A 12996-nucleotide genomic window follows, 5' to 3' on the forward strand; every position below is an offset into this window, starting at 1 on the left:
TGAACGTGGCTTTGACTATATAAAATCTTTTACCACCATATTGTCACTTGTTAGTTTGTCACACTTTCACTGTAAAACTGCTTAACTGATAAAAGATGGAAGTAGGTAGGTATGAATACACCTTTTTTTTAACGACTGTGAGTTAGCAGCGGTGAGGGAGTGTCAGACTCCTACTGACTAAAAATCGTCGTGTTCCGTCGTAGGGCTTTTATGTACCAGGGCCGCGGTATCTCTTTCGAACAACCCGCAGCCCCGGCATTCCTTGGCCCTACTAGGCCCGCTGATGAATACACTCCTTGAAGATATCTTTAAGACCTAGTACCTTAACTTATACTTTAGTTATAAGTAAAAATTGTTATTAAGGATACTCACTGACCCCACAGTCAAACCATTACAACGGTTTTGTGGGGCTTAGCACATAAGATACCTTTGTGATATAAGATAAATAAAAAAAAAAGACTTTTTTATGAAACCCGCTTTGATAAACATACATCATAATAAACATCTTTTTATTCATTATCTTTTTTTAATATTTTGACATGAATTCACGCCTTTGGCCTACCTAAAATGTTTGTTAGCAAAAACTTGTTTATCTTTAAATAAGTTTAAACTTACTGTCATTTCTATAAGAAATTCACCCTTTCGGTAACAACCGAGCCATGGTACCATCAAACCTTCTAACCAACTATATCATTATAATACCTTCTTTGCTTCTTTTGTAAGTTCGCGGTGTACGATCAAATTATATTGAAGCACGTCTTGCATCGATTCGTGCTTTCTACGGAATTAGGGGTCTGTGGGTTTAAGCCCCGTTCACATAGCGTAGTGTGGCCAGCATGCGACGTGCTAGACACTGTTGGACAACAGTTTACAGTATACAGTCTGACTGTTTTTTGGTGCAGTCAGTCAGTCAATACAGTATATTTTGTCAACCGCACAAAACATTTGGTAACGTTGTTAAAGTAGAAAATAATATATCAATGAATTTAATGACTGTCCAAAACGGCGGTACACATTAAGCATATTCTAGATCGATGGCCGAAACAGATTCTAGTCTGCGCTTGCATGAACATGATCACCAGCCTTTTAGTTTCCCTGCTGCTAGGTACAAATGAGGAGTTTAGGAGGGACAACTTTTGACCACCTAAAAGTGGATTGGCGTTTTCGGGCTTTACACTTCAGGTTTCCTAAAAATGCTTTACTCATTATTGGACCTAAATATACTTTAAAAGTACATACAACTTAGGAAAGTTACCTAACCTGGAATCGAATCTCCACACTCGTTCTTGAGGGGCTAATGTTGTAGCCACTATGTCTGTGTCTATGAACAAACCTTAAGACGTTGAAATATTTAGCGTGGTTCAGATAATGTAATCATGAGAGTGCCTCGTGGCGATTGATCGCTGGCTGCCTTCTGTTGATCACTTGATGAATGAGTGATAGCAAAGAGAACCTGTTTCTTGGAGATTAATTATACTATTACCTGCGGGTTTGTAATTCTATGTTTGAGTATTTGTTATTGGTGGCTGTGATCATTTTAATCAATTACCGTGCTCCTGAAAAAAATAAAATGGCAAACCGTGACAGCAGGTGGACTTTTAAATCAATTGGGCTGTAGGTTTTATTAAGTCAAACAAGACGCTTTACATATGAGAGGCAACGAGAAAACTTCAGCGTAATTAATCATACTATCTAGATTTAGATTTACTTTAAAACACATTAAAATAACATAAGTAGTCTATCCGATAATCTCAGCTTTACCTAAAAACATGATCATCAATTATTACGTAATCTTAATGGCGCTTTCTTAGAACTTTGCCTCGATGCAAGCCTAAATAATGGACTAAAAATATATTTAGCGGTGCTCCTAAATCTTGAATACTGAATATGATATCACATAGACAGTTAAACGAATGACTATCTGCAGATAACTTGACTGGCCTGGACGTAAATCAGGCTTACGGTGTCGACTAGATAGCGGGCCAAGGGAATTATTGTAGGAATATCTTTTATATTAGCCGAGCTAAGTGATTTTTTGGAAGTTCAGTTTTATAGGTTTATTACGATTATGGGGGTAAGGTTTTAATTTTCATTGTGGGTAAGAAAAATGCTGGCCCACGTGGTTTACCCCCGAATCTTAAATCAGAAGATTTCATAGAGGCCAATGCAGCACGAGAATCCCATAAACTTCATGTTTGAAAAAAAAAAGATCCTACTTCCCACCATAATATTAAATTCTAATAAACTATTACCTCAATCAAACGCTTTCGGTAACAATAAAGTATCAAAAATCTACGTAAAACTCCCGATAGTTTTTTCCATACAAAAAAAAAAAATACTTACGGAACCACTCGAAGCGAAGACATAAAAACTATTCTTCGTTCCAAGTCATTTTACTTGATGCCGTGCAAACTTTTATGAATGCCTTGGCTTGGTATTGATTTATTTTCGTTTTTTTACTTCCCCTATTGAACCAAGTTCGGCAAGACAGTGTGGCGTGCTTTGCTTCGTATGGCGGATCGGCAGCCATTTTATTTTGTTGCTAAAGACTGTATTTAGTAGGTTAACTGTGTTTTTCTGTGGAGGGAAAAAATTTGGGCGAGGTAAGGTAATTGTTTTTCTCAATTTTGTCACATCATGTATTTGCACGTTTTTAGGGCCTTTAATCATTGTAATTTCATTGTTTATTTATTCCATCATACTTATGATTCCCGAAAAAATTAAAATCAATCACATTTAGAGCATTTTGGAGCGAGTATTTTCTATACTTTTATCTTTCTTTAGGCCTCCTTATATTTTGATTATCTACAGTTTTGATATCTTTCTTCAGCAACTTTATTTTTCATAGCAGATGAAAAACTGTTGGTAGATAGGAAAACCTCTAATGACACTTTGACCTTCGAAAAAGCAATCATCATTATCACAATAACGTGTCAATCAGCACTCAATCAAAAAGCCTGTTTTCTTCAGTAATTTCCTATCAATCACGTTTGTTTCTTGGGGTATATGAGTTTGCATTTAATCATCCCTGAGATTGATATGAACATTGTGATCATGCAAAAGAACATGTATGAACTTACATCTGACTAAATGTTCCCGCTTAAAGTACCGACTCGATTTAAATACAATCTGTTGATTTGTATCCGTGCCATATTCAAGGAGGTAATTATGCTAATGATTCTCGACCCAAATCAATAAAAAAATTGGTACGTATTTTTTTTTCTTTCATTATTTTTCGGAATTCCGTAAATGTCATCTAGCCTTATTTAAACTTGGCGCGTATGTTACTGGCGTTAAAACCGTGCTGCACCCTCACACAAACGCAAACACAAAGCATACGCAACGATCACTCATAAATTTCATTCATAAAATTGGATAACTTCGGAAATACCACGACATTACAATGACAAAAAAAGCAGTGCATATTAGTTATTTCCCATCTACTGTAATTCCAATCGATTATTTACGTATTGTATGCCCTCCTCCTGAACTATGGCACAAATGCAAATCAACACCTTGTATTTGGATTTATTTACAAGGCTATAAGTTACTTTTTACTAGCGGGGAACAGATATTTTGAATTTCTTAGTATCTACTAATATATTTTGAATATACATGCAAAATAATATAGCTGTTTCTTAAGTAAACACAGATAAGAGCATTGCCTATGACAACTAAGTTGCTATCCTTAGTGATGTGCCTTTAGTTTATCGATAAAGAAGATGGATCAAAATTGCCCCACGTCCTATAACAATGTGACGTATCTCAAAAAAAAGATAAAAATGTTTAAAAAAATATAGCATACTCTCTAATACTTTTTTTTTACACCTTCATACGAAAAAAATGCTTTAAAAATTGTTCAGGCGCTGTTATGAAAACATCGTTAATAGGACTATTTATGGACTATTTTATTAAATTATTTATTTGTTTGATAGGGTATACCTCACAGGTGGTCCCATAATCATCAGGTCAGGATCTGATGATGGAAACCCTGAGAAATCCAGGACAACTTTTTAAAGTTGCAGGCATGCGCAGGATAAAAACGTGACTATAAGGTGTATGTCTTATAACAATATGCAACAGTGAAGGTTTGGAGCTGACCTGATGATGGAGACGAACGAAGGTTGAGGGAACTCGACAACTGAATACGTAAACTGCCTCGTGTTTGGGCTTATATTATTTGTATTGAATAGAACTTTGCAACAGTGAAGGTTTACATCTGACTTGATGATGGAGACCAGAGAAAGTCGAGGGAACTCGACAACTGAATATGTGAACTACCTCGTGTTTGGGCTTATATTATTCGTATTAATGAGAACTTTCCACTTATGCGGATAGTGACAACTGTGCTTGTCACTGAAAAGCCAAAAATAAAAAAAAAACTTTTTACAATAAAATAAAACCGACTCCCATAAACACTGAAAAGCAAAAAAAAAACTATTCTTTGGAGCATCGGCTTAGGTACATCCATTAGACACCGACTCTTGAGGTAGTTCACATATTCAGTTGTCGAGTTCCCTCGACTTTCTCTGGTCTCCATCATTTCATCGGATCAGCTCCAAACCTTCACTGTTGCAAAGGTTTATTCAATTCAAATAATATAAGCCCAATCACGAGGTAGTTTACATATTCAGTTGTCGAGTTCCCTGGACCTTCTTTCGTCTCCATCATCAGGTCAGCTCCAAATCTTCACTGTTACATAGTGTTATAAGACATACACCTTATAGTCAAGCTTTTATCCTGCGTATGGCTCCAACTTTAAAAAGTTGCCCTGGATTTCTCAGGGTTTCCATCATCAGATCCTGACCTGATGATTATGGGACCACCTGTGAGGTATACCCTATCAAACAAATAAATAATTTAATAAAATAGTCCATAAATAGTCCTATTAACGATGTTTTCATAACAGCGCCTGAACAATTTTTAAAGCATTTTTTTCGTATGAAGGTGTAAAAAAAAAGAATTAGAGAGTATGCTATATTTTTTTTAACATTTTTATCTTTTTTTTGAGATACGTCACATTGTTATAGGACGTGGGGCAATTTTGTATGGAATGTGATCCGTCTTCTTTATATAACGTATAAGAATATTAACGTATAATTGTCGACTTAGGTTCAATACACTATTACTATTCAGCAGTAGAACCAAAATGGTACAGAGACAGAACAATGCCCAGACAATTCTAGTAAAGTACTTAATGTGATCATTAATAGCTAAAGTTTGGTACTAGTATTTAATTGTCACGATCTGTTAAGGAGCCTTAATTGTAGACCTAGATTAAGCATCTGTTCTTAGTTACAATACTTTTAAAACAAATGAAAGTGAGAAGAAGCCTATGTGACGTCTGCAACATTGCTCTTGAAAATCTATAAAAAATAACTAAGGCTAGTGTCTTTTAGTGGGACAAAAAAGTACAATAAATACCTACGGTATCACAATTAAACAGTTCTTTTCAAATAATTTTTTTACACCACTATTCAATAAAAGTACGAAGAAAGAATAGTTTCATTTTTGTCCTATATTCTACAATTTCTTCTTCTTCATAAAATTCTACTTTTCAAATAATAAAATTCAGGAAAGTCGATATATCGATATACAGCGCAGTCACATCACTATATTAGCAGAGAAACTTGCCATAGAGTAAGCAAACATCTTGTTTGGAGTGGCCCAAACAATGATACCCTTATTTAATCAGACACACCTGCTAGCTGAGATTTCTATAAGTGTATAGGCTTAATTGAATAAATGAAACCTAATGTTTGCTTATATTGAATTAGGTCAAATTAGACTTCTAAATAAGTGAATAATTTGTGTAACTGATCAATATTGCTATCTTTTTTTACTCTATTTACTAATATTAATTTCGGTAGTATTTATTTGCATGATTTCCTAAACAACAATGATTGGAGATTTTAATCAAAAGAGGTAGCATCAACTATGTAAAGACTATTTTAAATAAATACTTTTTATAGACGATGTCATTATGAAAACTTATAAAAAAATAACTGTCAATGAGACTTGGGTTTTCAGATGTAAACAAAAATAAATTATGTCTTAAAATTGTTTATATTTAGTTTACGGCTTTTCTTTGTGTTAAGTTTGTTTTACTTGAACAGATGATTTTTTCTGTATACACTGAAGGAGTTTTTAATTTAAATAACGGTGAGAATTTGAAACTTTGTTGATAAAAGTACTATTTGCTATTTTACCAAACCAATGTATTTCCATCCATAGTTATTTGGACTTTTAGTTTCAAGGGGTTTTTATTATTTATGTTATAATTCACACGTGCCAAGCTCTCTTATTGAATAGTAAGTATAAACTACTATTTCCAGCTACCCGCTAGCTAATCACCATGGCAAAAAACGATGCAGCAACCCTCGAAAGGATGAAACAACTAGAAGAGAGGATTAAAGCTCCTTCAATATGGGGTCGAGTGGCCTGCGGAGTCAGGTTTGAGGACCTGCAGGATCGAAGGTACGATGAGGCCATACGGTTGTTGAAGAAACATTATTTGCCTGAAGAGGTGAGATCCCTTTTTGAAGAATATTTGTCACAATTATCATAATTGGATGACCATGATGGAGATGGTTGGCGTTCGTTGGGGGAGGCCTAGGTCCAGTAATGGACTGCAATTGATATTTTGATATAATGATCATGATGATTATGCCTAAGCAATTTTTATTTCATTTGAAGGTTGTTCAAACTTTCTTGTTGTTCTTGGTAAAAAATAATAATGATTGTGTTACTAGGAATCGTTACGTTGTAAGTTTCTAAATGTTTAATTATTTTTAAGTCTAGTTTACAACTTAGGCCAAAACTGACATGTTTCAAGTCGTTAGATAGTTTAGATTGTAATTAAAATTTCTAGAATAATCAAGCTCTAATTTAAGCAATGAAATCAAATTCTTAGTATTTAAAAAAAAAAAAACTTTCGGAGCATTTTGGTTAAGACTTTTTTATTTATTTCAAAAACATAGGTACAAGATAGGTTAGTCTTGAAAAGTATTTTAATCAAGTCAACGTTGAAGAAAAGAGATTTTTTAAAATAAATTGTTGAAATTGGACATCAATTGAATAAAGAGTTGGTAAGTTGAAAAAAGGTTTATTAAAAACTGTATTTCTTGAAAGTATTTTCCAATTATCTGTGGAAGGGGTGAATGTGTAGAGTTTCAGTATTAGCGATAAAAAACTCTTTGCTGTGACGAAATATCACGATATTATTAACTAGCTTTTGATCGAGCAAGGTTAAGCAACGCTTGTCACGGTCAATCCGTGGATGGGTGATCATCTTTTCATAAAGAGTTCCTCAATGTTTCGCAAGGCATGTTAAGTTTATAGGTCTCGGCTGTCATTTGAACATCTTTGAAGAATAAAGTCAGAAGCCAGAAACTGTTACAACAAGACTTTCCAAGCTAATGTACGACATAAAACTTATTTTTTTCTCACTAAAGAGTTTTCCACGCTCTCACTGAAGCCTTCATTCAAATATAGGCAATTTGTTTTTCACCCACTTTTTCTCGGCACAAAACATCTTAATTAAGTAAATTAAGATTTCCGAACGGGGCAATTCATCTTTTTTGTTTTTGGACCCTTTAATTAAATAGTGTAACCGATCGCCGCATTGTTGGCGGAAATTATTTTTTTCAAGGGTAGCTACTAAATTATTGAATGGAAACTGCTGTGTTTTAATTACTGTTGTTTATTTTATTGTTTTGTAATTAATTTGTTTGTTTATGGAAGTTTTTTCCTCAAAGAATTTCGGAATCAAATTGCCATTTAAATAACGAATAATGCTAAACGCGTAGCAACTACGTCATCGTAGTATGTAGTTTGCTACGCCGTAGCAGAATTCGTAGCGTAACAAGCCATACACAACCAACTTCTGTAACTACGTGATGTAGAATAACTACTAGACTACTCACTAAACATGTTCAACTCAAAACATGATTTAACCGTAGCTCTGTCTCCGTTAATTTCGAGCAATCTACGGTTAACTGCATTATTTGACTATAAAGATAACTGAACCATTTTCAGTTGTCGAATCACCATCTTACCGAGCCTTTTCCTAAGTATGTTGTCTGCTTTAAGTCTAATGGAATTCAGCTCAGTACCAGTGTTTTATAAGGTGCGACTGCCTATCTGAATTCCTCAACCCAGTTACCCGGGCAACCCAATACCCCTAATTAAGACTGGTTATCAGTCTTACTGGCTTCTGACTACCCTTGTCGCCAGCCAAAGATGTTCAAATGACAGCCAGGACCTACAGTTTAACGTGCCCTCCGGAATACGGTTCAGTTGTCAATTTGACCAATGGGTGGCAAGTATATGGTTGTTTATGGTTTGGTGATTGGTGAAGTTAAATGGTCCAACTGGTTCTTGAGACAGCATGATGAACATATTTTTTCTTATTTTCCAGATAACTTATAGATCAGTGAAGATAGCAGATGATAAGGAAGGCACAGATGAGTTCGTCCACAATGTTCGGATATGGATGAAAGACAAGATGTCTATAGCGGCGGTTAAAGAAGGCACGGATCAGCTCGTCGGAGTTCTTATTATGAGGATACAGGAAAAAAGTAAGTGTTATATCAAAACTGCTTATGAACTAGTATTTGTATTATTCCAGTAGTATTAGGGTTTAATTTCCATCAACTGACATTTGGTAATATTCAATGTGGGAATTTCTACAAAATTATAGTATTGTAGAAACTCTTTAAACCTTCGTTAAACCTGTTGATATTAATACCGTTTAAAAACTCCAATATGCGAAAACATCATGTACTTAAGGATACGATTCAAATGCATAATGCATATTATCAATATTCCTTTCTTCAGCTATACCCCTACTTCCTAAAAAATGAAAATCTCAAGGGAATCATTAAAAACTATTGCCTCAACATTTTTGTATCTCATAAAAATGTAACGTTCACAAAGCTAGTCACTATTCGATTCTATTTGCGTATCAATCGAAAGGAATGGAACTCGATTCGTTCTGTGCCGATAGCAGTAACATTAGGGGGCAGAATCTTTCAATGCTTCGAGCCTAAATTTTTACTGCATCCGTAAAAAGAATTCCGATTCAGCTATAGGGTTTTGTGTTTGGTATAAGTATTGAGCTCAAGCGATCATGTTAATATTAACGTGTGTTTACAGCAAAGTAGAAAATGCTCATTGAATCTAGACCCCTTAAAATTATTTTTGACAGCATTATTAAAGAGTCCTCTGCGTTTCTTTGTAATTAACAAACAAGATAATTCTTAATTTGTTTAAACGCTTCTATAGTTACAATGTTGAGAGTTATGCTTAGTCATAGCTAAGTTAATGTTAATGATATGCTGACTGACAGAGAAGAACGTTGAGAAAGTTGTTCTTCTCGAAAACTATTAAAATTTTATTTATGGCAGGAAGATAAATATGTATTATTAAAAACGTATGACAGAAGGCTTAAAGAATAGTTTATGTTATTACATCATAAGGGACAATTCTTAGCAATATTAATTACAAAACGCTACCGCTTATCACGAACACCTCATTTCTTGTACGTAAATTGGATTCCAAGTAGTAGATACGGGTAGGTCTATATTAGGGGCGGTGATGCTATCGAAGCGTATACAGAACACACTACTGACTCAACGTGAGGTGAGCTTATTTTCTGATTTTCTATTGATAACGCTAAATAAATAGAACGAGACAATTTGGAGTTGAACGGGATTAGAGTCGATACGATGCGATTTTTAGTGGGGTTTAAAGACGTGCTTAATCTAGAGGTATATAAGGAGGAAATGTTTGCTTTTTTGGTTTTTGTTATTTTATTTGTTAGGATAAATAAAGTTTAAATGTTTATTTATTTATTTATTTTTATTTATAGTTAATTAATATGATAGTTAATAAATAAAATGTTGAATACTTACTACAAATGCCAAAATTATTTTGTCCGTATGTTGGTCTAAGCGGCTTTCACGCTAGAACAATAAATCGATTCGCCTGAGAAGGGACACAAGCTACTTTTTACCCGATCAAGTGAAGTGGTTTCCTCGACGTGGGTGAAACCACGGGGAGCATCTAGTAGGGTAATACATAGAAGACACCATTCTGTTCTTTCTACCATGTCAATTCATCAGTTTAATGTAATTTAGTTTAGTGACCAATAGTGCCACTGGCCATTAATATTTACTTAGAATTAACTAACTAGTCCGATGATTGTTTGTCGTTCATTAGGCTTCATAAGATTAGTTTAGTAAACTTAGTTTATTGACTACTACTGAGTTACTTTATCAATGTCACTGAACTTAACATCCATAAATGTCTTGGCGATTGATTCATTAGTACTTCTGAGATTGATTGCGTGTTCAAATCAATTTGGATAGAGTCCTTCGCTTAGTATTTGACACGTCAATGTCAAACTGAGTTAATTTATAATTAAATGATGTTTATGGTGATTTGTGATGGTGAAAACTGTTTGTAACATTTGAAATAATTGTTTTGAAAGTCGGTTAACAGATAATGTTAAGGAGTTTTAGTTATCAATTGTTATCCTTACAAGTGGAAAAGACGAAACCGTTAATCAAGGATGTCATTTTTAATTATATTTTTTGACTCTGGTATATCGTAGTCTGGAAGGGACCAATGAATCTTAAAAATCTTGTATCTACATGAGGAATTACGCAGTTTAAGGTCGGCCGTTACGTTAAGATCAAAAGTCACATAATAATTACCATATGAATAATAGGAGGTAATTTTCTATTTCCAGGTGCATTTTCCCGAACATTCAGCCGCGTGAAAATAACCCACAATCCGCTGTACACCACTGTGATGGGTTTCTACAACGACATCGAGAGACCTGTGAACATATACGATGCGCTGAACATCAAACGATACTTCAAAATCTATGTCATTGCTCTCAAGAACAGGTATAGGCATCGAGGTTTGTTGTGTTCAGTTAAATTAAGTAGTTGACTATCAATAAATATCACCATGGGCACGTATGACGTGTGCGGCTGTTGATTACATATTTACGCATAGTCGACAGATAGAAGTTTATGTATCCCACATTTACTTCCTTATTAAATTTAGAAGAAGTGTCACACTAGAGTAATATGTGTAGGTAATTTCCGTAAGCAAGTGCTACCAGAACGCTCAGTGACATAGTGCAATACTGAAGTGATATTGCCATAGATATAAGTTTCTGTATACTAACAGATTTTGTTTATAATAATATGTACGTTAGTCTTGTAACGTACATTGCGTCGGCCAATATGATAACCTCCTACATCCTCACAAGCATCTTTTTATCATAAAAATAATAAATTGCTGTCTCTTAAATAATAAAGAACATTTTAATATTTCTTTATCTCCAACCTAATGTTCCAGGTATAGCAAAAGAGATGTTGAAAGCAGCCATGTCACTTAGTTCAAGTGCCAGCGTGGCAGCCATAGCTGGTATCTTCACTACGGCAAGATCTCAGACCATTGCGCAAGAGTTGGGCTTCACCAAGCTCAATGAGATTTACTATGTGAGGTACCTGCTTGATGGAGAGGTGAGTATTGAAACGCAAAATCTTAAAATTCATAGACGAGACCCCCTTTGTGTTCTAAAGTTAAAGCAGAATTATATTGCAATGGTGGATGGTGGTTCTAAACAATGTTCCCAAAAGTTTTCATTGTCTATATAGTTATATTTTTTATTGTTTTCAAACAAAAATACTGTAACAAAGGGAAATTATTAAGCCAGTGCCCGATTCAGTTCAAACCTCCATCTTTTGATCAGAAATAGCATCCTCACTACTTTTAACTTGCATAGCGAACTTCACTTATACCATGACATACACCAATACATTCACAATTTGTTATACCAATCCCCAATCCCAATCTTTACCGCTCAATTTCTGGGAGCCCTTCCAACATGATTGGTTGGTTGGCGTGACGTCACGATGGGGAGCAATTCTTTTCCTCAAGGGATGCACCGCGGGTACTGATTGATGCTAACAGGTGGTAGACATATTAGGTGGATCAGTTTTACTGACGATGCCAAAAAGAAAGGAGTAATTTGTATAGAGTGATTTCTTTAGACGCTAAAGGAAGTTGTTTAAGGCTGTTGTGAATTTCAACAGTTTTCTTAAGAAGAGTCAAATTAAAAGAAAATATAATTGCTTGTATACCTTACTGTATTTGGGAATAATGCACTTAATTTTATATTTAAAATTGTCCTGTTTCTTGACCAGGTCTTATTTGTTTGAAAAGGGTTTGAAAAGAAGATTTGTGTACAACATATTCAACTACTGCCTACACTTTTATCAGCCTCACAAGCTTATATATGACCTGGATTCCATTTAAAAACGAATACTATTCACATTACTAACCTTTACCAAACCCTTTTCTAGATAGTATTCTACGACACTGGTCTGGGCAACTACGGGGCAGCCATCATGGCGTACCGCATACCCAACGTGGACGAACCGAATGACCTCACCACACAACAGTCATCCAGGTTCAACCTGCAAGTACAACTGGATGATGAGACAGACGCTACGGAAGACGGTGGCCAGACAGTTATGTCACCCGAAAGTTCTAAATCTGAACCGAATAAAGATTAACAGTTTATATGCAGGATTTTGTTTCATTTGTAATTTTTCTGCATTAAATTAAATATTATTGTGGTGATTGTTTCGGCCTGCCGAAGACCAGGATGGTTGACGCTCATTGAGCTACCTATCTTATTGGGTTATACCTCGGTTCAACAGTGGATGGCAAATCTTTACCAAACCCTCTTCCAGACAGTATTCCACGATACAGGTTTGGGCAACTACGGGGCAGCCATCATGGCGTACCGCATACCCAACGTGGACGAACCGAATGACCTCACCACACAACAGTCATCCAGGTTCAACCTGCAAGTACAACTGGATGATGAGACAGACGCTACGGAAGACGGTGGCCAGACAGTTATGTCACCCGAAAGTTCTAAATCTGAACCCAATAAAGATTAACAGTTTA

General features: G+C 35.2%; 1 protein-coding gene across 1 annotated transcript; it reads left to right on the forward strand.

The window, feature by feature from the left end:
* The first annotated feature begins 6355 nt into the window (after window positions 1-6355).
* On the forward strand, window positions 6356-12607 carry LOC124642455. The gene is made up of 5 exons (XM_047180883.1): window positions 6356-6526; window positions 8420-8579; window positions 10754-10927; window positions 11374-11540; window positions 12384-12607. The coding sequence occupies exons 1-5, from the start codon at window positions 6356-6358 to the stop codon at window positions 12594-12596; spliced, it is 885 nt and encodes a 294-aa protein (XP_047036839.1). The 3' UTR covers window positions 12597-12607.
* Window positions 12608-12996: the final 389 nt, after the last annotated feature.

Source organism: Helicoverpa zea, chromosome 24 (genome assembly GCF_022581195.2).
Source record: "Helicoverpa zea isolate HzStark_Cry1AcR chromosome 24, ilHelZeax1.1, whole genome shotgun sequence".
Lineage (NCBI taxonomy): Eukaryota > Metazoa > Arthropoda > Insecta > Lepidoptera > Noctuidae > Helicoverpa > Helicoverpa zea.

Bases quoted from the DNA above. Each gene is read 5' to 3' on its own strand.
- LOC124642455 (XM_047180883.1), top strand. From the start codon at position 6,356: ATGGCAAAAAACGATGCAGCAACCCTCGAAAGGATGAAACAACTAGAA. The intron at 8,580-10,753 runs GTAAGTGTTATA...TTCTATTTCCAG, and splicing joins TATGAGGATACAGGAAAAAA to GTGCATTTTCCCGAACATTC. The intron at 10,928-11,373 runs GTTTGTTGTGTT...CTAATGTTCCAG, and splicing joins GAACAGGTATAGGCATCGAG to GTATAGCAAAAGAGATGTTG.